This window comes from Toxoplasma gondii, chromosome X (assembly GCF_000006565.2).
Source record: "Toxoplasma gondii ME49 chromosome X, whole genome shotgun sequence".
Classification (NCBI taxonomy): Eukaryota; Apicomplexa; class Conoidasida; order Eucoccidiorida; family Sarcocystidae; genus Toxoplasma; species Toxoplasma gondii.
Window position 1 is genome coordinate 5,039,136 of NC_031478.1, and position 25,564 is coordinate 5,064,699.

Here is a 25,564-nt window from a genome sequence, read left to right on the forward strand (position 1 = left end):
AGTTGAAGATCGTTTTCACTTCGGTTTCGTGACTTATTTCTGGTCACGCAAGCACAGTTGCTTCTCGCGTGTAAGTGGATGTTTCGTGCATGTGTGTCGAAGGCGCGTATTTGGTCCTCTAGCGCGGAGAGGAGCGAGACCGGAAAGTGAAGGCTTTTCCTGGAGGCTCGCAGCCCCCTGCACTGGAAGCGAGGGAGGACGGGAGATGGGGAGAAGGAGCAAGGCTCTGTTTTCTCGAGAAACGAAAAGAGTTCTGTGCTCGCCTTTCAGTGCGTGAAATGCCGCCTGCACAGTGTTCTCCCACTGGTAAACTTCCTTGACGTGGACAAGAACTCTGTTCCACCGAACCGAAAAACTCGAATCGTCTGCGGGCAGAAACGCTCTGCCGGCGGCGTTGGTTCTAAGACTTCCTTGTTTCTCATTCAGTGTTCTTTATCACGCTTCTCGACTCATCACTCTGGTCCTTCTCATGTCTCGCTCCTCTCTTGTGTCGCTCTTCATTCTCATCTTTGTCGCCTCACCTTGCGCTCCTCTCCATTGTCTTTCTTCTGTGTCTTCGTTTCTGCCTACTGGTCTCTCTTCTCCTTCCTTAACTCAACAGCTTGCGTCGCTGGCTCGCTGCTTTTTTTCCACACGGACAACCACTGCAGAAGCGACTCCGCATTCTACTCCTCAGCGCGCATTCAAACAGGAGCTGTCTCTCTCTACGCAGACGCATCTCCGCTTCCCACGTGCCTACATCGATTCGTACTTACACACACATACGCATATATATATATATATATATATATATATATATACTTGTATGCGTTTATAAATGTATCTGTTCGTAAAGGTATATATGTTTATATACTTGTATGCGTTTATAAATGTATCTGTTCGTAACGGTATACATGTTTATATACATGTATGCGTTTATAAATGTATCTGTTCGTAAAGGTATATATATTTATATACTTGTATGCGTTTATAAATGTGTCTGTTCGTAAAGGTATATATGTTTATATACTTGTATGCGTTTATAAATGTATCTGTTCGTAAAGGTATATATGTTTATATACTTGTATGCGTTTATAAATGTATCTGTTCGTAAAGGTATATATGTTTATATACTTGTATGCGTTTATAAATGTATCTGTTCGTAAAGGTATATATGTTTATATACTTGTATGCGTTTATAAATGTATCTGTTCGTAAAGGTATATATATTTATATACTTGTATGCGTTTATAAATGTGTCTGTTCGTAAAGGTATATATGTTTATATACTTGTATGCGTTTATAAATGTATCTGTTCGTAAAGGTATACATGTTTATATACATGTATGCGTTTATAAATGTGTCTGTTCGTAAAGGTATATATGTTTATATACTTGTATGCGTTTATAAATGTATCTGTTCGTAAAGGTATATATGTTTATATACTTGTATGCGTTTATAAATGTATCTGTTCGTAAAGGTATATATGTTTATATACTTGTATGCGTTTATAAATGTATCTGTTCGTAAAGGTGTATATGTTTATATACTTGTATGCGTTTAGAAATGTATCTGTTCGTAAAGGTATACATGTTTATATACATGTATGCGTTTATAAATGTGTCTGTTCGTAAAGGTATATATGTTTATATACTTGTATGCGTTTATAAATGTATCTGTTCGTAAAGGTATATATGTTTATATACTTGTATGCGTTTATAAATGTATCTGTTCGTAAAGGTATATATATTTATATACTTGTATGCGTTTATAAATGTATCTGTTCGTAAAGGTATATATATATATATATATATGTATATATATATATATATATATATATATATATTGGTAGGTACAAATGCGTACGGGTCTATGCCTATATCTATGTATATATGCATGAAGATATGTGGATTCGTATCGACACACAACAATGCATACAGGGGTGGTTGTGTGATGCATGTACATCTGGATAAAATGGATGAGACGAAGAACCTGGAAGGCTGGCTATCGGTTTGACGTGAGTCCAAAAAGTTCTCTGAAACGTTTCACCTCACTCGCGTAGCTCACACAAGGGACAAATAGCCACAGATGCAGAACCACAAGAAATGTCCAAGTCATCCAGGTCACTATATATCCAACGATGGCTGTACATACATACACACGTATACACACACACATACACACATGTACATGTACATATATATATAAATATTTATATCAACATGCCGGTAAACATATATAATGTGAAGATCTTGGAAGACCTACAGGGATAGGAAGACAGATGAAATGAGATGTAGTTTGACCGACAGGGTGTTGCGAGACAGGAGACCGACAGTACGTCTCCACAGAAGAACGACGCACAGAACGAAAGACTCTCAGGAAACGGAGACAGTCTGAGACGTATGGAACGGGTGACATACAGACGGCTTTACAGGTAAGCGATCGTCAAAAAGCGGATCTTTGCAGGGAGCGGAAAAAACAGGAGTGGCGAGGTTCACCCGCTGCGCATGCATTTGCTGACAGAAAATGGGGAACTCGAATATGGAAACGCACAGGCTGACCCAGATACAACTTTCTTGTCTCGTTTCCGTCTTCTGCGTTCCAGACACTTTGCTCTACGTCGAAGCCTGGCCACCCACAGACAGTTCCCGTTCTCTCTCCGTTTCTCTGTTCCTTTCCTGCCCAGGATCTCCTGCCAGTTCGCGAGCTTCTGCTTCTCCTCTCTTCACTCGTAGCAGCAACCGCGCGCCGTCGGCTTCCTCGCTCGCGACGCCAGGCCTTGCACCACCGCACCCTGCAGCAGGTCTCGACTTCGGCGTTCTGCTTCGCAGCGACTCAATCTTCCTCGTGTGCTCATGCGCGACGCCTTCCTCCCGCACAGCTGCTGAGGCTGAGAAGCAACTCTTTTCTTCACTCTTTCTACTTCGATAAGAACTGCCAGGCGCGCCTAGCGCTGGCGAAGCCGCGAGAGCCAAATGAGAGCGCCGAGCGCCGCAAGGGAGCTGAGCAGCAGCAACGACTCCTTTTTATTCAGAAGGCGAGAAAGCCGCTGGACGACGGACGCCGGAGAAAACAGGCGAGAACCGCTGCCGAGCACTCCACGTCTGCAGACATGTGAAGGTGGAGAGAAAAGCAACAGCGACAGAGAAGGCAACGCCATTTCGAGCTGCGCAGGAGCCCAGTCAAAACTGGGGAAGGCGCCGACCTTGTTCCAGAATACTTCGCGCCTGTGCGTCTCTTCAGCATGTCTCTTCTCTCGTTTCGCGTATGGCCTTTGAACCGGGTCACGAGGTATCGCATCGACTGTGTCCAGCGAAGCAGTGTGATCTCGCTTTCCACTCGAATCGCGACTCGCGTCTTCCTCTGCGCAGGTGTGATTTTCTCTGTCCCTCCCTTTTCTGCTTCTTTTTTTTTTCTTGCCTGGAAATCGCGTCCCACTCGGCGTCAACTCCAAGGTCTTCTTCCCACGGTTGCGTATCCTCCCACTGCACACACACAGAAACGAGTTCGCGCATGCAGAGAAGAAAAACATCAACGTCCGTTCCTCCGAAAAAAACACACAACAAGCCAGAGACGTCCACCCGCATATACATATATATATATATATATATATATATATGTACAAGTATTTCTATGTATGTACATATACATATATGCATGTGTGTGCACATGACGCTTCATCCAGTTGTCCAGATACATGTTTCCACCCTCCCTGTCTGAATGTAAACTCCACCAAAACAAGCACAGAAACATGTCTACGCATGTCGTCTCCACTCTATGCATCCAGAGACATAATGAGGGACTGTGGCTCTGCTGCCTCGACAGAAGCCTCGCAGTGCGTTGGCATCCTTTTTTCTATCTGCACATCTCGCACAAAAAAACATTCGTCCTTCCCACCCCACATCCAGACAGACACCCAGCCAGGTCGAGAACCCAAACAGCTCCCCATAAATGTACATATACATTCAGGCATGCATACATATATACATATATATATATATATATATATATATATATATATATATACATCGTAGCAGACCGAAAGAAGACTGTCAGGTAGGGAGACGTTTACAGCCAGTGAAAGTACAGACCTCCACAGAGTACAGATACCAACAGATATAAAAACGCGCGGGGACGATGTGGAGTCAGGGATACGCAGATCTAGTCTCTGTGAAACGCCTGCATTATAAGAGCGACAAAGGTCGACGACGGAGACGGCGAGGAGACGCGAGTGGAACGCGAGAGAAGAAAAGCCACTGGAGTTGCCGCATCGAAGAATGAAAACGTTTCTTGCGGAAACTCTAACGCTGAGCTTCACCGGAAGAGGTGGGGAGGTTTCACTCCTTGCCAGCAGCTGCCTGGTGAGTTTCGCTTCCACTGCGCTCTCGACTCTGGACGGAAGTCCTTTTATCTCCCGCGGCCCTGCGACGCAGTGACAGGAAAAACAAAGCGACGTAACATGGAGAAAACGGCAAGAACCAAGGGGACATGGGACAGAGAAAGGCGGCAGGGCACACGGGGGTCCTGCGGCAAGAGCAGGCAAAGAGCGAGATCCAGACAGAAGAGAAAGGAGAGACAGACACAAAACAGAGAACGGAGTGATCGAGTGTGTGCATCGAATCTGTCTCGGGCGCTCTCGACGTTCGCTTCGGTTCATGCAGCCTCTCCTCTAAGGCGTTGCGAATCAGCGACTTCACATCACTCTTGTCGCGTCTTCATCGGCTCTTGTGACTTCCCCCCGATTTGGGTCCTCTGTGCTCTGCGATCCCTTACCTGCGCCTTTCTCTCCTTCACGATCTTCTCTCTTTTCTCTTGTGTCCGTGTGATCCTCTTTTCTGTTCCTCGTTCTTACCGGAAATGGCAATGCAGCTGATCATCGGAGAGGCGAAGAGCGTCGCTCGCATGACTTCGAAGATATCGACCGGAGACACTCTCTGAGGAACGCGAGCCACAAACAGGTCGCAACAGGAAGGGAGAAAGTAGCAGAAGTGAAGCAATACACAAGCCTGAAGATGAGCCGCGCTGTCCACGTCTCTCTCTGGCTCCACCGTCCAGGACGCCGGGTCGGCCGCTGGCTGTCCATCTCCCCATACACCCTTCGAGTGGACGGCTCACTCTTTCTTCCCCCAGTTGTTTTTGTGTATGCGCGTCGCTGGGTGCTGCGCGGTTCTGTTTTCTGCGGCTTGCCTCACCTCGTAGAACTCCGGAATTCGCTTGATAGAGTCCAGGTCCTTTGGAGACGTCGGCAGCTGGAGTCCGAAGAGCAGAGCCTGCGTTGAAGGAAAGCCGTCAACGGCACGACATGGCAGACAGAGAGAGAGAGAGACAAACAGGCAGCTGCGACGCGAAAGAGGACGCCCAGAGAAAAGAGAGCAGGGCGAGAAGAGAGCGAAAAGGACCCAGAGAGAGTACATGTGAGAGACGAGAACCGAGAAGAAACAGGAACGCAGAGCGGGCAGAGAGGACGCCCAGCGAAAAGCGAAGCGAACGCTCGAGACGCGACTCGGGATCCGCGGAGGAAAAGCAAAGCCATGCGCCGAAGAGGAAAAACCAAAAAACGACACGGCAGAGGAAAAACATATGACTGACCATCCAATACTCGTTGGTTTTGAAGCTGGTGCTGAAGCCTGATGTCACAACCTGCTTCGCCTGCAAGAGTCGCAAGAGAAGGCAAGAGTCAAAGACATGACTGAGACCAACCACCTAGGAACAGTCCCGAGTTTTTCCTTCTCTGTCATGGCTCCTCTCTCTTCGTGTAGCCTCCACTTCTCTGTCGTCCTTCCCTCTCTCCGTTCCTCCTTCTCCTCTCCCTCCCCATCTCTCCTCTCCCTCCCCAAATTCTCCTCTCTTTTCTTGTCATGCCTCTCTTCTTTCTCTGAACTTCCCTCGCCACGGGCGCGATCCACCCGCGGCTCAGCGGCCGTCCAGAAAGAAGCAGACGAGTGCCTGACGAGCACTTGGAATTTGAAAGATACATTTCACGAACGCAGAAGTCAAGTCCCAGTCTCGACTCTCCTGGCGCAGGCGGCCGCGCTCCCAAGGCGTGATGCCGCTGCGATCTCCCTCAAATTCCTGACCGAAGGAAGAAAACACCGTTTTCACTGCCTGCGAGTCGAGACAAAAAGGCCGGCTTGACGCATGCACGTTGCTTCATCTCTCAAAAAACCTTTTTTTCTCTGAAAAAGAGAAGCGCCATCCGCCGTCAAAGGTCTATAGCGCGTACGGAGCTCACACAACCCAGCGACCTGTCGACAAGTAACCGAAGCCTCACTCGCGAACTCTGCAGAGACTGGCTTTGACGTCTCGCCGCGTACCTCCCCCCCTTTCGCTCCCATACCACACACTCTGTCGCCTTGTGCCGCTTGCAGGAATCCCTTGCTCGCGCCAAGAAGCCAAACCACCGGACGGTCAACCGAGAGAGTCATCGGGCGTCTCGAAACACCAACGATGTGAGATTCGAAAACGCCTCTCTTCGTAACGGGAGAAACGCACAAACCAAAACCTTGACCTTTGCTCTCCCGGCTCGCCGAAGATGCTTCGAAAGGCCCGTAGAGCGAAAGACTCCAAAAGTCCTTTCGGTTCGCGATACGCGTGAGTCATCGATGTCACGCGTTTCGTGCTTTCGCACACCGTATCTCCCTCCTTTTGCTTCCTCTCCCATTGTCCTTTTGCCGCTCGTTCCCGTTGTGTGTGTGTGTGTGTGTGTGGATCTGCGTCGCCTCCACTCACTCCCTCTGTCCTCTCGTCTCCTTCGTTTGCTCACTCTGCTTCTTTTCCTTCCTTCTCCATCGGCTGTGTACGCCAGGCCCTCTATTTCTCTTTTCTCTCTCCTTTCTTCCTTCTTCCTTTCGTCTTCTTGCTTCCCTTGCTTTGCTGGACTGTATCGAATTCTCCATCGCTGCTGTCCCCGCCGTTCTCCTTCGTTTCTTCGTTTCCTTTCTTCTTCTCCTTCTTCGGCTCCACAGTACAGCGACGTACCGCCAGATACTCGTCTTTGCTCGGGGGATTCGTGGTGCAGAGCGACCGAATAACCGCGCAAAGAGCATCCCAAGCCTTCGCAGCGAAGGCCGGAAGAGGCGTCGCAGCGAAGAGAAGAAATCCGACGTCCTGAAACTCCAGTGCGGCTGCGTGACAGGAGAAGGAGTAGCCGAGTTGTCTCTTCTCGCGCATTTCACTGCAGAAACGTCATGAGAAAGCCAGAGAAAAGTGAATGGAGAGCGAAGGGGGGACAACGGTGAAACGGCACTGGTGAAGCGCTAGAAGGACGAAAGAATGACAATACACACTGCGGGGGAACGTCGCAGCAACTCCGCGAGAGTGAGGGCGGGCTGTCATCACTGGGAAGCTTCCGAAACACAGAGAAGAATTCGAATCGCATTCCCTGCATTTTTGAAGTTTCCAGCGTCCTCCGTGGAAGTAAGGTGAAGTCGATGAGATACACGAGATGCGACAGTTGAGACGAGAGAGAAGGAAAGCGAGAAAAGAAAGGAGGGAGACGAGACGCGAGACAAACAGGAGAGACGGTGAGGAAAAGAAGAGATAAGAAGAGAACGAGCCATGCAGAAAAGAACAGAGACACATACATCCGGCGGGTGAATGAACGCTTACTCATGAAGGCGATTGTTGATGATTTCTTCGATGAACCTCCAAACTCGGAACCTACAAACAAAGTTCATGGGCACGTCACATGGACGCCGGCTCTCTCGACTCTTCAGTAGGAGCAGACAAAACCATCTTTAGTTTGTCTTCTTCTGCGCCAAGACGACGTTCTCTCCCTCCGCTGTTTTTCCTCCCGCCTTCACCTTTCCTGTCCCCTCCCCCAGCCAGCCGTTCTTGTTTCCCGCTCTTCTTGTTTCTCTGTTTTTTACAGAAGCAGGGTACACTTCTTCTTTTCCTGGGCTGTCGCGCCTCGGCGACCTGCGCCCTCCGTTTTTTTCGCCGTCCCGCTGTCTCTCGTCCTCAGTCTCTCGCAGTCCTTCTCTCGACTTGTCGCCTTCTCCTCTTGTCTTTACCGGTAGCTGGGACTTGCTTGGAAGCTCGCTTGGTCTCCCTTCTTCTCGAAGTCGTATCGTCCAAAGCCTGGAAGGGCCACAGTCACGGCGCATCGCTCTGCCTGCTGCTTCTCCTCGAGGAAGGGTGCGACGAACTTGCTCCTCTTGAAGGGGATAATCGGCGAGATGTCTGGAACGCTTCCGTCCTCGAACTGCGCTCGAGACGCCGCGTCGACCGGGAGCTTCGCCTTCAGACTTCCTGGAGAAATCCACAGCAAAAACAGACGCGCATGCGTCGACGCAAAAGCAAGCGAACATACCAGAGGCCAGAACGCCGGCGATCAAAGTGAAAGGGTGCTGGGGGAGCACCCGCCTTTGAAGCGATTTTCAGAGACATTTCTCCGGCTACGGACAGGCCTTCCTCTCTGGCGCGAAACGAAGTCTCTCAGTTCTCAGTTCTCCATCAGCAGTGAATCGGTTTCCATCACATGAAGAGATCTGTGAAACTCTTGTTCGTCATGAGGCGCGCAGCGTCGCGGCTACTGCGCGGCTCAATCGAAGGTCGACTTTGCCCTCTCACCGATATATCGCGTGACTACCCGCTTGAGTTCGTCCACCTTGAACTCTCCCACAACGCAAACCTCCAAGAGGTGAGGCTGCGAAGAAACATACGAAAAACATTGAAACAAATGCCATGAACCACGGTCCTTGAAACTCGCCTCTCTACACAATCCTTGGTTCTCCTCCATTCGAAAATACTTCCGGACTTGCTCTGCCTTCTCTTCCCTTGGAGTTCCGTCTTCTCGATCTTCGCAGTGTCCTCCTCCACCTCTTCTCCTTCGTCTCTCCCTCTTCGTTACCCTCATCTGTCTTTCCTTCTTCATCTCCGTTTCCTCCTTTGTCGTTCGTCTCTTCCCGCTGGCTTCCTTTTCATCTCCTTCTGAGTTTCCTCGTTCCTTCACCTCCTTTTCATCTCCTCCTGCGGCCTCTTCCTCCTCTCTCTTCACCTTGTTCCCCTGGTTCCTTTTCTTCTGCTTCCCCTCCTTCTGCTCATTTCGTTTGAATGCATTTCTACTTTACAGGCCTTGCAGCCGTCTCCCGACCTTCTCGCCTATCTCTTGCCCGCTCCACCGCGCGCGCCTTCCTCATTCCTCCCGCATTTCTTTTTTCTTCTCTCGCACCTGCAGCTGGCGCTCCACAGCCGCCCGCGCTTGCTCCAGCGTGTACGAGTCCAGCTGCGACGAGTTCGCCGGCACCCAGCGACGGTCGCCGGGATACAGTTGATACGTCAGCGCGACAGAAGCAACGAAATCCAGACTCGACAGGGACATCTGAAAAGGAGGAGACACACGCAAACGAAGGCGACAAAAAATGGCATGTATAAACCGCCGCCTACATAAAGAGAGACATTTCAAAGCAGAGAGATACACATAGGACGATAGCTAGACACATAGATGTAGGCAGATGTAGATAGACGTAGATAGATAAAGAGAGACAGATGGACAGATAAACAGAGAGGTAGATAGGTAGATCGATATACTCGGTAGATGTCGATACATGCCGATAGACAGATAGACGCAAATAGAGGGGAGGCAAGAGGCACTGACTCTTTTGGAAATGCAAAGACAGACTCGATGCTGAGAGGTCGATACATCAGGAGAGGAGAGACGCAGCTGCAACCAGAAAGGGGGCCTCTGCGACGGTTGCTCAATTACCTCGTAGCTCGTTTTCATGAATTGCTTTTGGCGTTCAAAAACGTCTTCACTCCAGGCTGGGTACTCCAAGTAGCTGTGAATCAACTCGAAGGCGTGATCACACGCCTCTTCTTGCGCGGTGTCGAAAGTCACCGTCAAGGACACACCCTGAAAAAAGAAGGAAAGAGGAAAAAACGAGGCCGGCGTCATTTTTTCAAACGCGGCGCCTGCCTGTCCGAAAAAGGATTCCAGAAACGCGTAAAAGCGATCCGACTCCAACGCACCCGCTACTTCCTCGATATTCCTTCTCGTTTCTCCTGTACCGATTTCCATGCCATCACCCTTCTTCTCTCCCGCCCCCTTGTTCATTCCCCTTCTCCCTCTTTTCGGCGCTTTCTCCCCCCTTCTCTCCCATTGATTCTGCACTCATATATATATATATATATATATATATATATATATATATGCCTCCGAGTTCAATATCTCTCCCCACCTCTCGTTTTCTCTTCATCTCTCGCTAAATCTCTTTATGTATATATATAAGTATCTACGTATATATATATATATATATATATTTATTTATATAAACTAAAATTTACAAATATATACATATATATATATATATGTATATATACGGAAATGCATATACATACACATATATGTATAATATTTGCCTTTTTTCGTCTTTCTTGACAATCTCACGCCGTGAAACTGTGTTTCGCTGTTGAAGAGCCGCTTTCTCGTTTCCTCCGTTCTCTAGGCTGGCTTTCCTGCTCGCGCGTTGTCTCACCTCTGGTTCAACGTGTGCGGAGACGTAGATTCCCCAGAGAGCGCAAAGTTTGTCGACGTTCTTCTGCAGATGTCCCGCGAGTCCTCCGTCCATGAGCGTTCGAATGCCCAGGTCCAGCAGCTGTCGCTCGTCTCCCTGGGCCATCAGTTCGCCTCCAAAGAAAAACAGACGAACTTGGCATCTGCAAGCGGAAAACCAGTGGGAGGAAATGCGAAATCCCAGTCGTCAGGGGACGCAGTTGCACTGTTGGAAAAAAGACGAGAGAAGAGGAAGAGGGAGACGAAAAGAGAGCAAAAGGCAACGGCACGAAAAGACAAAAGACAAAAGAGAAGAGACAGGTTGCGGGGAGAGCAAGACCAATCGGTTAAAACGCTTTGCTCTTTTTCTTTCTCGCGTTCTTCCTTTCCCTGACGATCTTTCTCTGCGTCTCTCCTTTATGTGCATTTCCTCTCCAAATGGGCCTTTCTCGTTTTAGCTGCTGTCTTCTTCTGTGCCGCTTTCAGCTGGCCTTCTCCTCCTCTTGAGTCGCCTGTCCTCTCGGTGCTTCTCTGTTGTCTCTTCTCCCTTCCTCCCGTTTTCCTGTTCTTTCACTCTTCTCTCTCCTCCCTTCATAGTTCCACTCTTTCCTTCGTCTCTCTTCGGCATTCCCTTCTGTGTTCCCTCTCTCTCTTCCCTCTTTTATTCTTTTTCCCTCTCTCGTTCCGCTTTCTTCTTCCTTCTTCCTTCTTTTGGGTCTCACCGACTGGGCTCGAAGTTGGTCGACTTTGCATTCACGCTCGCGCCGTTCTCGAATCTCCAAAACTGAATTTCTGTCTCTTCGTCCAGAAATCCGTCCGTCTCTGAAAACCTGTAACGCACCTCCTCGGCGCTCGGTCCGTGCAATTTCAACCGATTTCTCATCAACGGCGGAATGAACTTCGGCGGATTCTCCGCCAGGGAAGCATCTGACAAATGACAAACGTAGACGTGTCATGGAAATGTACAAACTAACATGCATATATATATATATATATATACATATATATACATATATATATAGATATATATATATATATATACATATACATATATATACATATATATATATAGATATATAGATATACATATATATATATATACATATATATATACTTTTATGTGTAGATAGAGGGCGGTGTCAGTCTATGAGTGACTTCCCATTCACTGTGAGTGTTCGTGGAGAATCATGGGTCTTTCATATAAGACGGAACAGAACATTTCATTCATGTATGCAGAGCCCCCCAACGCGTCCATCAAGATCTATATCTTTATAAATATAGATGTGGAGGTGCAGATGGCGAAAAAACCTGTACATGTCTGCACACATTTGAATCTCTTGAACAGCTTTTGCCGGTGATACGTCGGGGTATGCGTGCGACAAGCGTATCCAGGAGAGCTGAATAAATCTCTGTACACTTGCAGAGAGAGGTCAAGAGACCTTGACTGCGAGGGAGGCGCTTCAACCACCCCAGAGAGCTGTATCAACTGCCAAACGGAGAGAACCGAACGCCTTCACCCAGTCACACGGAGACTCGCGTTTATATTCGCGACTGCCTCTTGTCAGGCGTGCATCGAAGGCGCCGTCTCGCCACCATGTTCCTTCTCTGTGTGGGGAGCGGTACCCAGTTTTTCTCTGTCGAGAAGCGCGTCCGGAAGATGAAAGGAAGCGGGTGCAGGCTGGTGTGCCAGCGCCTTTGCGATGGCAGTTTCCACTTCCTCGGCCGTGACGGCAAACGCAGCATTCTCTGAGAAATTCTCAGCCTCGTCCTCAGATCCTTCCCCGCCAGGAAGAACCAAACAAGTTGAGTGCGACACTGTCCGTGTGACTCGGCGGCCGAAGGGCAACCTGCGCATGCCATCAAAAGAACGCGGACGACATGCCGCTGTCGCTCTGCATGCAGACGAGAAACGCGAACAAAGGGACTTCAGCAACCTGCGCTTCTCTTGTAGCTCGACGCGTCGAGTAATAAAAGTGGAACCTTGGTCGCTGCAATGATAAAAGTGTGTCAAACATACACACCTTGGAAATTCTTCTCTCTAGTCCTTTTCCTCAATTCCCCTTTTCTCGTCTTCGCTTTCCTCCACGGTCCCGTCGTACGTACTTCCTCTCTTTCCCCTTCGTGTGAGCCGGCTTCTGCGTTGGAATTCCTCCCCTCTTCACTTTCGATCACGACCTCCTCCCTGACTTGTGCTCATTCTTCTCTGTCATCATCGTCTTCCCCCCCTCGCAGTTGTTCTTCTTCTCTCTTCTGCTTCTCTCTTCCTCTTCTCGCTTCTTCTTCTTCTCTCTTCTCCCTCCTTCCGTCACTCTTCTTCATTCCGTTCCTGGCTCTATTTCTTCCCTCTCTTCTTCTCGCGTACGAGCTCTGCGGCACCAGGTCGCTGTTCCCCCGCGAGACGAGAGGTGACTGCGTGCAGAGCGGCGAGAGGAAGCGAAGCGAAAGGTCTTCGTCGAAACGCTCATGCGTCGGCCCGTAGACGAAGAGCGACGCGCGCGGCGTCTCGGCGGAGCCTCGGTACTCGTCGAAGAAGTGCAGAATATGGTAAAAAACCTGAAACCGCGGGGCGCATCCGCGAACGAATCGAGAAAACGCAGAAAACCGCTCGCTTCGCCATCCCACCTGGTACGCCAAGACGCACCGAAGCGCGGCGCGAAAAACGCAGGAGACAGGAGACCCCAAAGCAGCGAGCTCCCGGCAGGCTGTCGTCTACATGCCTTCTACGGGCGGCTGATGGTTTCTGCGTGCATCCCTCAAAGAACGCACCAGTGTGGCAGAATGACACGACGCAGACAAAAGAAAATCGCAGAGAAAAAACCGAAAGACAAGCAACGTTTACACGCTCTCAACGAGCAACGGAAGGAAAGAAACATGGACACCAACCCCACACCGCATGGAATGGAAAAGGCCATCTGGCAGACAAGAAAAGGTTCTTGAGAGAAAAAACGAAAACTCGACCGGTCCAAGAAATCGACACACCCCAGTGTCTCGCCCTCAGATGTCTCTGAATATCCTTGAACGGAAAAAGTCGATTCTTCGATTCGGTGCCAAGAAGTGCTCAGAAGCACAGAGGGAATATATCCAGCAATAAAACCGCCATCAGAGAAAGAAGTCAAAGTCATTCTACCGCAGCCATGCAGAGCGACAGAAGAAGGGAGAATGCAACCGAGAAGGAGGGCGCAGCGAAAGGATGGAAACTCGTTTTTTACCTCTTGACACCTCGCCTGGACGACCTCGGGAGTAATGAATTCTGCGAGCGATTCAAACGCTTCGAATTCCTGTTTCCGGGAGGTGAAAATGCAGCCTGTTGTCAGAGTTTCGACGATCTCCTCGAGCAGCGACTCTCCGTCCTGACAGTCTTGCTGCGCCATGCTGTCTCTGTCGGAAATGGAAAAGAAAAAACATCTGCAGAAACTGCTGAAAATGATTCAAACAACAGAGACTAAGGAACAAACGAGTAAGCTGAGAACGACGAAGAAACCTGGAAAGGAAGCGATCAAGCGAACGATCAAGAAAGGAAACAAGAAGGTCTCCTGAGAGCAAGAGCAAGAACGACCCCCGCAGGTGTGTCTGGCCGTGGCGCCGACAAAAAGAGGAAAATGAGAAAACGAAGAAGCTTCTTGATTTATTCTCACCCACGGACAGAACATCCAGTCTCACACAACCAGTATCAGACAAGCGAAACAGAGATACACAGCCACACCTATATGCATATATATATATATATATACATATATATATATTTGTATACATAACTGCATAGATGTACTGGAAAAGGTATGGAGCAGGATATAGGTAGAGACAAAGGTGGATCTCTCTGAACAAAGATGAAGCTATTGCGAAGAAGATACACAAATACGGAGAGGCGAGTAAAGGTAGATAGATCTATATAGCTATATAGCTGAGAAGCACAAAGAAGGAGAGACTGAGACAGAGGCGTGAATAGAAGGATTGCAACAAGAGAGGAGCAACAGCGAAAGCGTCTCCGTCGACCGCCTCTGCCCCTGTCAGTTAGATGTTTTCAACTCCTTCCGAACCGATTTGCAGCGAGTTTTGTTTCGCTGCCTTCTCGGCTCCTCCTTGTTGAATTCGATGACCTCATGTCTTCACAGGGCTAGAACTCAAATCGAATAAACAGAGCCATGCCAGGAGCTAGAAGACTGACGGGGATTCCCGGTACGAGACACAGACAATGACTGGCCAAAAACAACTCCTCACACAAGCAAAAACACACAACTGAAGAATTATGTACTTGAAGTTCCCCGAGCACTGCCTTGCGTCCGTTCGCGTATTCGTTTCCACGCGCGTTTACCTGTAGCTTTTGCGGAGACTTTTGACGGCCCACCGGAGCTCCGCACTGTCGACGCCGAATCGGCACAAGGCGACGACTTGTTCGACAGCTTCTTGCACCGCCAGAGGCCATGAGTGCAGGCTGGCTGCTGCGACGGTCAGGGTGTTCCACGCGCAATTTTCTCGCGCGCTGTTCGAGTAATTCCATGTCGCCGACAAGAAAAGCGGATCGCGCCTCGCAAGCTCCGAGTCGTTCAAGCGCGTATGGAAAATCTGGGAAACGCATCCAAGGCCGACAGGCGGAAAGCGAGAAGCAACGCGTATGAGGCGGTGGCGCCCTCTCGAGCTGTAGCTACACCGAACCAGCGCCACACGGAATGCAAGGACGCCTTCGTGGAATGCCGTTAAGGCGCGCATTCGCTCTACGGTTGTCTTGAATGCCCTGCCGGCTTGACATCCACGGTTTCGAGCTTTTTCGCCTTCTCCGCATCCACAGCCAGACGGGTGGGGGGCATCACCACACCTCCTCTCCCTTCTCCTCGCCAGGCGACGGAGAACGCGAAGTCGCGAGAACGAGACGGGACAGAACGAGGGGATAAAAGTGGACAACCGAAGACGTACACATGAAGGGGAAGAAGCAGGAAAAGCAATGAAAACACACCGAACATGAGCGACAGAAAGAGACGGACAGAAAAGCGGCAAAACTCGAAGGCGAGACACAGAAGAACACAGCGTATCGCACAAAGTAACGAGGCGCATACACAGAAGGTCAAACAGGAGACATATCTACGGATCCTCGCAATATCGCCCGTGCGGCGCAAGTTCAATTCTTGCCATTTATCAACGCATGAATGATACACTTTGATTAGGAAAAATACAGAATTGCAAATTCTTGAGCTTTCAAAGCGAATCTGAGCTTCACGTTTCTTAAAAGGATGTAAAGAAATTTGGTGAACACAGCGGGCATCCCCAAATTAAATTAGTAATGAAATTTAAAATTAATAGACTCTTTGTATATCAAACACTAAATGCTTTTTTCAACACCTCCGATCAAAAAGACAGGTATCCGCAAAGTCGTCTTCCTAAGAAATGGCTCATTAAACAGAGAGAGAAAGCCAGGCTCCTGGTTTCACTTTGCGTTTTTTACCATTTATGTCGCTTTTCCGGAGATACTTACGCAGGAGATGCATGTGTCTACGAGAGTGACGAAGAAGTCTCGCATCGTACGAAGAGGAGAAATTTCTTCCTTAGCGGCGATGATGACGACCAGTCCCTTGAGAAGGTGATGCTGAAAAACGGCCTCCCGTGGGGAAGGTGCCTCGTACACGTCGGGATGGCGAGGCAGCAACGCACCGCCTAAAACAGAGGGAAAACGAGATCAATCACACACGAGAAACTGGACGAAAAACGAGGCCGGAAAGAGAGGAGAGAGAGAGAAGGAACGAAACATGAGGCAGAGAGAAAGAGACGAAATGGAAGGTGAGCCAGAAAGAGAAAAACAAGAGAAGGACGCTGAGGCAGAAAAAGATAACGAAGGCGTTGGAAACAATAACCACGAGCGATGAAGCGAAGGACATCCGTGAAGAGGAAGCTCCACGTGGAGAGGTTACAGAGATGAAGCAACAGGGCGCTCGATGAAGAGAAAAGCGAGAGAGAAACGGAGGGGGAGACACACTGAGAAAATGAAAAAGCGCAAGGGAGAAAGACTGAGAAAAGCCGAGAGCGAGTAGACATACGGAAGAGGAAGCAGGGAAATACGGCGAAGAGGCTTTTCAGGCAAAAGGAAAACGACAGGAAGCGGCGGAAAAACAGAAAGCAAAGAACCTCGGTGACAAACCCCAAAGAGACATGAATTCTGCACAGCTGTTTGTGAGCCATATTGAGTTTTTAAAATTGACAGAAATAAGGGATTGGAACAGGTCTGGAAGAAGACAGGCACAGGTGATGAGTAGAGTGAGGTCTTCACCAAGCACTCGCATGATTTCACGCCTTGTCTTCGCCTGCGTTTCCTTTTTCGGAAATACCAACTCATCTGTCGTTTGCTCCTTCTCGGTCCTTGAGGCTTATGTGCTGCGCATCTCGTCTTTTTCCTCTCACCCGTATCCCTCACACTCCCCGTATATCTCCCTTTGTCGTTCCTCAGTCTTGCCTTAGACTCGTAGCCCTGCTGAGCTGCGAACCATTTCATCGACTCGATACCTCTATCCATTCAACCTCACTTTCGTATCTCTGTACCATACAGATTTATACGCATGCATTCACATATATATGCATATATTTATATATATACATACACATATTTATATATATATATATATATATATAAATGAACATCTTTATATTAATATACTCGAGAGTGTGTCAAGTATTTTGGGGTCTCGGTGTCGCCGCCCTGTGTCTCATCTTGCCCTCCTCCCTTTCGCCTTTTCTTCCTTTCTCCACGTCCTTCCTTCCTTTGCCTTACCTGGCTTGGCCAGTTGGGCGCCTGCTTCTGCCCACGAAATTGCGTCTTGGGGTGCCGCTTTTCTCTGACGGAAACGTAGAACTGCCTCCTTTTCGGTCTCCCTGTCGGTCTCCTGTTTCGCTTCCTCTCGAAACTCGCCATCTGGAGAGACAGGCGAAAACACCTGCTCCGCCAACTCGACGACCGCGTCTGCGTCTTCATCGGCGACGACGAGAAGCACAGCGTTCGCGGGACGATACCAGCGGCGCTTGAACCGTCCTGAGCGCGAAAAAGAGCAATTCGGGGCGTCTGTCGTTCTCGTAATCAAGACTGCAGACCGTGGCACCTCAAAGGCAGACAAAAATGAGGCAACGAGCCGAACGCGAGTCGGCCAGCAGAACCAAAAAGAGACAAACGTCCATCGATTCACGCACGCATATAGAGAATTACATACAGCCATACATATACATATCTGTATACATAAATGAATATATATATTTAGGTGTATATACGGGGCAGAAGGCGACAAAAGTGGCCGTGGACGTTGGAAACAGGCGAAGAATCCCTCGCATGAGGAAAGGGCACCATCATGGAAACTCAAAGAAACAGGAAAAGCACGCATCGGCTACGCGTCGAAGGAGAAGGCAGAGTGCACGAGGAAGCCGGAGACACCCCAAGAAATTAAAAAAAACATCACACCCATGACGCACTGGTTCCACGTTTCCCAGCCTCTACACTCCTCGTTTCCCTTTCCCTCGCGTCTCTGTCCGCCCTCTCTTTTGCATGCGTTGGTCAACTCACGCAAATCTTCAGCAGTCATCTTTTTGACCTGTTCCGTCAATCCAATAGGAAAGCGCCGAGCCAATATGTTTTCTCCATGGAGATGTTCATACATCTTCTTCTCGACGCGGTACTGAACTGAGTGCCGAAGCTGCTCCTCACTCAACACTGCCTGTCTCTCAGCCTCCAGCGACTCCCCGTCTTCAAGAAGAGGCGCAAAAACCAGCTCCCTCAACAGCACCAAACACCTCTCCAAGTTGCTCTTTTCCTCGTTCTTCTCCTTGTTATTCTCCTCACTCCTTTCGCTGGTTTCCTCCTCGTTCTTCTCCTCCCTTAGCTCTTCTGCCTGTGCCTCAGTCACCACGTTCGGTGTCTCAACGGGGCTGTGGAGTGTGTAGGCAGTGTGGTGGAAGTCGGTGTATGCGTTTAGATCCCCTCCGAAAGACATGCCGAGTGCGCCGAGCTCCCGGCGAACTTGCGCCGCAGAAGGAAACTTTCGAGTCCCCTGGAAAACGCAGTGCTCCAGCAGATGCGCGAGGCCTTGCTCGTTCTCTTCTTCGTGAACGCTGCCTGCATGCACCACGAGGTGGGCTGCAATCTTGTGCGCAGGAAATGCATGCTGAAGAATTCGGTACTCCAGTCCATTCCTCAGACGCCCCAGACGCAGCGCCGGCCAGAAGGCGAGCGGTGTAGCCGAGACAGACTGTAGGGCCGCGCGGTAAGGGCGCGAGGAGACAGCGCAGCCGTCTCCGTTGAGCCCACGTGGCGAGGAGACACCAGACGCGTCTCCGTTCAGACTTGGGGGCGAGGCAACACCGGGGGGAAGCCAGGAGGAGCCAGTTGGAGAGGAGACAGACGCGGCGGTAGGAGCGGGAGGGACAGTAACAGAGGGGAGTTTTGCGGCCAAACTCGCGTCCCCAGGTGAAGTCTCCAGTTGCTCTGTGTGTGCTGGCGTTTTATCTCTTGGGATGCGGGGGGTTAGGCAAGGCTCACTGCAGAGCGGGGGGATCGCGACAGCGGCAGGGAGATCCTCTGAGGAATCGCCAGAGGCTGAAAAGGCCTCTGAAACATCCTCTTGAGGGTTCACGCCTGCTGCTCCCTGCTTCGGCTGAGGAGACACTGCAGGCACTGGCAAGGAATCGCGCGTCATCTCTTTCTTTGCTGCACGTGCAGGCTCAGCAGTCTCGCCGTTGACTGGGAAGGCGTGAGGAGAACCGCTGGGCGCTGGAGATTCCGACGTCGCCGGAGAGCGAGCGTAGCTGAGATATTCGAGTCCGCAGGAAGTCGAAAGGGGGCCAGGCTCGGGTGTACAGACTAGCGAAGAGGCAGGAGTCGCTGGGGTTACCACGCAGGACTGGTCGAAGGAAAGGGATGGATCTGCAGAGGAGAGGGGCGAGCGAAGCGGAGAGTACGGGAGTCCAGAAGCCGTCAAGGCTGAGGCGCTCTCGAAGGAGAGGTGATTCTTCTGATGTGGGTCAGGGCGAAGAGAGGAAGCTTCCCCTTGCAGGCGCTGTTCAGATTCGCCGTCAAGGGTGGGCTCTGCCTGCTGCAACTTACCTAAATGTTGCGTCCGGGGGGACGCCAGTTGGGTATGGGACGAGAGATCAGCGCTGCCATTTTCCCGCTCGTCCCGTTGATTTGTCACAGGCAAGTGTGCGGTTTCATCTTCCTCTCCAGCGGAAGCGTCGGTGGATCTTCGTCGCCATGCTTTTCCGCCTGACGCAAAGTGAGCCGGTGTGGAATGCTGCGTTGGCGTCGCAGCAGGAAGTGTCAGCTCTTCGTGAGGCGCAGACAAATCGCCAGTCTGGGGTACTCTGTCAGATGGTGCAGATGGATGTGGCAATGGCTGTGCAGGGACATCTGTTCCACGTGTAGAAGCAACAGAAGTATCTTGAGCCGCCATCACAGTCGTTCGGCGAGAAGACCCGTGGTGGCTGCGATTTCTCTGACGAGAATGGTGCCCGCGAGACGACCGTGAAGACTCTCCCGCACCCGCCTTCTTGGATTTTTCCTGGGAATTTCGAGGTGGCGGTGCCATGGTCCGCAAGGGTAGAAACGGAGACGGCAGAGAAACTTCAGTCGAAGGGAACCGAAAGAGTGAAGCCGGTGGAGAACGACGCCGATCAGTGGGACGTGCAGTAGAACCATACGAACGTAATTGTGTCAAGGAATCAACCGAAACAAAAATAATCAGGGTAAAAAACGAGGTGGATTCAGACGCACGGGAACCAGACGGCGGCTAAATGAGGTTGAACCGGTAGTCCAGCAGCGGTGAGACGCCCTCAGACGGGCATGCCATGGAGCGCCAAAAACGATGAATTTACAGGTTCTTGGGAAGGTTTGGAATTCCTGCCGACTTCCGGCGATGCATTCTTACACAAAAGGTCACTCGGTGGCAGAGAGAGGCGGTCGAGAAGAAGCACTTTCAGTCACCGGCGAATTCGATTCAGCACTTGGCACGAAACAAGTCGAAGACTGTGTGCGCTGCGTCCGTTTCGACTCTCACGTCTTGTTTCAACCAGGTGTCCATACACTCGAACTGGACCTGTGCGTTTTTCACCAGGTGCTTGCCCCCAGGCGCTTGCCGATTTTGCAGCATGTCCAACTGAAACTGGCCTTCATGGAAGAGACATGTCAGAGAATGCGAGAGGAAAAGAGCCCCAAAAGGGTACTGGAACGCACGTAATTTGGGGAATCGTTGGCACACGGCACATACAGTATTTGGACTGTTAGCGACCTTGCACTCACTCGGTTTCATCACAACTCTGTCGATGTGTCCAGCACTTGAGCAGCAACACCGCATCGAAAAGTTGATGGTTCTCGAAGGGGGGTGTGGTAAATCGAAAAACTGGCTATTTGGGGAGCGGCGCCCGTATAGCGGCAGCAGTAGCTCCCCTTTTCTGTACCAGGTTTTTGCGTTTTTCTTCCAGACTGAACTGTAAACCCCCAATCATATTACGAGACACTAAATTCAGCAACACTGACCACGTGCTAACTCGTTAATCGAGAAACACGGCGAGCAGGCACCCAGCCTCTGAGCGCTGCACAGCAGACGGTCACGTCAACGGGAACGCGAGTCGTTTCCAAAGGTGTCGTACACAGTCCGACAAAACAGAACTGCAGTAGCAGTCTTGCAACGATGAGAAGCCAGCTGTAGAGGATGTGCTATTCAAAAACGCTGGAACGTCGAACAGACAATGGGGAGGTGGCTCAGCGCGGGAACCAAGTTGAGAAACGGCCGCAGATGCGCTCTCAGCGGCCAGTTGAGTAAGCAAGCGACGACACTAACGTACCACAGGCTTGCTCCCACATCGAATCATTTTGTGTAAAGTGAATTGCACACCGGAATGTCTCCTCAGAGAAGCTGACGGAGAGCGGCAAATGCTCTTATCGTTATGTATCGGGGTGTCTGATGGGTTGTCTGCTACTTGTCCCTGCAGCAGACCGGCGGTCAGCTGCTGTTGACCGGCACAGCGAACCCACCTCTGCACGAGATGCGCCGCAACAGTTGTCTGGTTATTTGACGAGCTCTGGGAATTAGGGAAACACAAACAAGGCGGTAGACGAAGCGACGCAAAAAGGAGAAACTTCCAGATGGCGGAATTCCTAACAGGCACTCCTTTCAGCCGTGCTGCCCCTGCAGAAGCAACTTGAAGCACAAACGCCCTCAGACATCATAGAATGGACGCCGTGAAAGCAAGTTAAGCAAAGACTGTCATCACTGGAACAACAGTCTACGAGGTCGCATGGCGCTCTTGAACAGGCGATCCGACGGACCCAGTTGCCTAGGGAAGGTCTCGTCAGGGTCACGAGAGCATGGCCACCGTGAAGGTTCAAGTGGCTTTTTGGTTGACTTCCGACAAGTGTATTGCCTTGAAACACTTCTGTGCAGAAAGGTGCGGCCCACCGAAAGCAGTAAGTGTGCGGGCAAGGAAAAAGGAGATTTGTGTATAACACAGTCAACACGGCCTACTAGCCGCCGTCTCTCTCAGTAGAATGGACAAAATGTATGCGATTGTGTGAGTAATTTCTTCCGCAGGGCATGACGTCTGCATCATTTAATTAGCACCATCGTTGCTTATGGCTGCCGCAGGACGGCTTTTTCAGCGGTGTCCAGTACAGCGCCACATCCAGCAGATAAACGGTGGCTCCGGGCACGAACGTTGGATCAAAATTATTCGGCCCGTCCACGTGTGAGCCACTTCAGGAAAAGAATAAGTGAGGAAAAGTCAGGCAGGGTTGTTGTTTCCGGAGTACATTGGCGAATGGCTCAAGCTGCCTTGCGTACTACGCTATGCTGCGCTATATGAGACTTGGACCTCCTAGTAGACGCATTTCGTGGTCATCCAATAAAATAAAACGCCCAGCAAATTGCTGCTGCCAGGATACCTGCGAGCGTAGGGCGGTGTATCTAAGGTATCGCCATTTTAGAAGACAATGCAAACAGTAAAAGAGAGAGAAGTGGTTTGCGAGGCAAATTCTTCATATGCAACCTTTGGTGTGTATTGTCAGTTACGGCAGACTGGTCGTAACGGATATTTTCGACGATGATGATCGGAATTGCCCAGTACTGTCCAGCCAGCCTTTTCACTATATATCCATCGATGCCCCTCTTTATTAACATGCTAGTTTGAGTCGGAAGGTGACCCAAGGCAAGCATCGGTGGCAGTTGAGTTAATAAAAATCCAGTTCCCACGTCCACGGAGTTCCCCCACGGTAAACACCTGGGAGAGTGTTTAGGCCAGCCCTTTGGAATTTATACTTAGGTAGACTGTTCGCATTCGTAAAATCCGGACTGCCGATACGACTGTGCTATCCCCCTGTCTACCATTCTCTCCCCCCCAAATCTTGCATTTTTTTCAACAGTACTATATGACGTAGTTTGGTGTGGACGGTGACCTTAGCACATTGCATCGGAAACGTGGTCCACTACGGGCAAAAAACAACCGATATGGGCATGGCAAAGTGCCGTGAAAAGTAGAAAGCAACCATGTTCCTCCGGTTTGATATTTTTCACACCTGGAACTCTTGCAGGAGACTTTTGAGTCTGGAAATGTCGTGCTTATTTGTTCCTCCATCTTTACTAAAAAGACACGAGGGTGAGAGTGAAGTCTATTTACGGTCCTAGATGGTTTTCTCCTGAAGGCTACCCATCCAGAATGAGTTCCATGCCTTCTGGCTAGAACATTCACCTCTTTTCCCCAGGAGTCATGTTTCCAATCTGACTGCGGGTCCCCCGCTTCCAGACTTTCGACGTCTTTCTTCACGTCGGACACGGGTCACCGGTGACTGCGCACGACTCTGCGTCGCCACGGGCTGCCGGGGATTGTGTAGGATGACTGCCACTTTTTTCGCCGGTGATGATTCCGCCCATCGACACTTCGACACGTTCCCGCAATCTGAGCACCTTCGAGTCAATGCTCTTCTCTGCTTGGAAGATTTCTGGGCGAGTCTAGCCCAGCTTTCTACTATGACTGGTTGCGCGCGAGCGGAGTGGCTCTCGCGCGCGACTAGCGCAAGCAGGAACTGCGGACGACGAAGCCATCGAGACCAGTGGCTTGGCTGCAGCAGCGCACCTGGTTGTTCCGCATCTGCTCGATTTAGTGTTTACTTCTTGAGGGCAATAGACATTATTTGTTTTTCGTATGTTGTTCGGGGATTCGAGCTCTGCGTCGGTTGACCCGCCGAGGCTACCAAACGCGAGCAATAACCAAGTCGTCAGCTGACGAGCGCGTGTCTTGCTTGAGTCCCGCTTTTCGCTGGCTGTGACGCTTTTTTCTCCGGCTACTTGGAGGGTTTTCTCTAGGCGTACTCTTGCAGAAATCTCCCAGGCAACTCCCGCGTTTCTCAAAATGGCAGCTGCATCCCAGTACCCCTCACCATACCCCGCCTTTACGGAGCAGTATGCCGATGGAACCACGTCGGCGCAAAGTAAGCATCTCTTGTGGTGGTGGTGGTGAGCACTTGCCGTGGCGATTTCCCTCGTTCTGCCGTTTGAGTTTGCGAATGTGCATTCGAAGTTTAGGGGGGAACTCGTATCTTTGCCGACTTGCTCCCGAGCAGGTTTCTTGTGCCGTAGCGCTGGCACCTCACGCTGAAAGGACGAGCGCACTCGTCCACTTTTCTGTGCGTCACTTGTACACCTTTTGAAGCAAGCCCCTACTCAGATGCATTTGAGTCCCCACGAGTACCGCCAGCTCTACCAGCCACCCGACCTACTTAGACTAACGTCCTGCGCTTTGTGACCTCTGCTGTGCCTGCAGTCTACGGTACCGTGAAGCACCAAACGATGGCGTGCTGGACCGGCGGCCCGTCTCCGGCAGTCACTCCATTGGCTATGCCCCAAGTTTACCCGAAACTTGAGCATTGCGTGGTGGGGAATCCTCAGGTGGGTGCCGAAGGAGCGCAAAGAGCGATGATGGCTGCCTCGGGTTTCGAGGACATGCCCAGCGGTGATCCGTCCACGGCTCCCTCGTACGCTTCCCTGCCGATGGTGAACCCCGATCAGAAGGTGCAGATGCCGCCTGTGCACTACCAGGTCGGCGCCAGTGAGAACTACATGCTGAACATGGTCCCCGGAAACAGCTTCATGATGCCCAACACCAACGCAGTTGGAGGACCCGACGGCGCCATGCAAGCATTCCAGTACCACTTCGGTCCGGAGTTTTCTTTCTTCAACGGCGTCGAAGGTGCAGGAATGCCGCAGGGCTTTCACGCTGCTCTTGCGGCGCAGAATCAAGGCGCAGTGGGAGCTCCAAACTTCGGAGGCGAGGCCATTCGCAAGGCCGTGAGAAAAGTGGACCCCCCCACCCCTGCTGTTGCCGCATCGGAACCAAAAGAAACCCCGACCTCTGCAGCACACAAGGCTCGCTCTCAAAAGAGGAAATTGATTTGTTGCTGAACGGACAAACCCGATTTTTTAAATTCTTTTGAACCTTTTGTGCGGGTGGACGAAGCCGCTGCAGATGAGTGCTCCCGTGCACAACTCTGCCGTTTCGCGGCCCACCGAGCCCAACAAAGTTATCTCTCCAAACTGAGTGAGCTACTGGCTTCTCCATGGTTACCCATAAGCAGTGTACCACATGTTTTCCCAGCGGCTTGTTGCCGGCCCCACGCACAACCCAGCCCTTACCGCAACGGTAGTCTTACGACGTCCAGAGAAAGGACACATTTCTGCCACGCTCTAGAGTTGCCGTGATCACGAAAACTGTCCTAATCGGGGGCACTTAACTTGCCAAATCTCACAGAACCTTATTGGGATGTTACGAACTTCGCCTTGGACACTTCAGAGGGAAAGAAAGTTACATCAGCTGAGAACTCCGCACTCTGCAGTGCGCATTTCTGACGTGTAGGCGTGCAATGGGTCAGGTGACTCGGACACAGGGTAGAGGCACTTTGACATCGTGGTGGGGAAGCGGGATCGTCAACAGTCTGTAGACTGCCGTAAATAGCGTATGCAGGAAATAAGTTACACATCACAGCGAAGCTGAATGGCGGGATTCCCCCGAACCCCTTCGTTGGAAGTGAAAGCATCAAACCCCCTTTTTTAAACCCCCACAAAATATATTCACCAGGTTTCC

General features: G+C 50.6%; 2 protein-coding genes across 2 annotated transcripts; one reads left to right on the forward strand and one right to left on the reverse strand.

Moving 5' to 3' along the window:
- Positions 1 to 1,978: 1,978 nt before the first annotated feature.
- Positions 1,979 to 21,136, reverse strand: TGME49_235680 (peptidase M16 inactive domain-containing protein). The gene is made up of 21 exons (XM_002368922.2): positions 18,006 to 21,136; positions 17,226 to 17,483; positions 15,939 to 16,117; positions 14,784 to 15,034; positions 13,681 to 13,849; positions 12,834 to 13,024; positions 12,095 to 12,318; positions 11,194 to 11,398; positions 10,455 to 10,635; positions 9,686 to 9,832; positions 9,152 to 9,301; positions 8,551 to 8,626; positions 7,992 to 8,229; positions 7,588 to 7,638; positions 6,958 to 7,153; positions 5,569 to 5,628; positions 5,172 to 5,249; positions 4,832 to 4,913; positions 4,298 to 4,401; positions 3,400 to 3,464; positions 1,979 to 3,083 (listed from the first exon to the last, which is right to left on the reverse strand). The coding sequence occupies exons 1-21, from the start codon at positions 20,020 to 20,022 to the stop codon at positions 2,927 to 2,929; spliced, it is 5,079 nt and encodes a 1,692-aa protein (XP_002368963.1). The 5' UTR covers positions 20,023 to 21,136; the 3' UTR covers positions 1,979 to 2,926.
- A 1,627-nt stretch (positions 21,137 to 22,763) lies between these two features.
- On the forward strand, positions 22,764 to 25,066 carry TGME49_235690 (hypothetical protein). Its single transcript, XM_002368923.2, has 2 exons — positions 22,764 to 23,915; positions 24,248 to 25,066. Exons 1-2 carry the CDS (start codon positions 23,837 to 23,839, stop codon positions 24,883 to 24,885), a joined length of 717 nt encoding a protein of 238 aa, XP_002368964.1. The 5' UTR covers positions 22,764 to 23,836; the 3' UTR covers positions 24,886 to 25,066.
- The last annotated feature ends 498 nt before the right edge of the window (positions 25,067 to 25,564 follow it).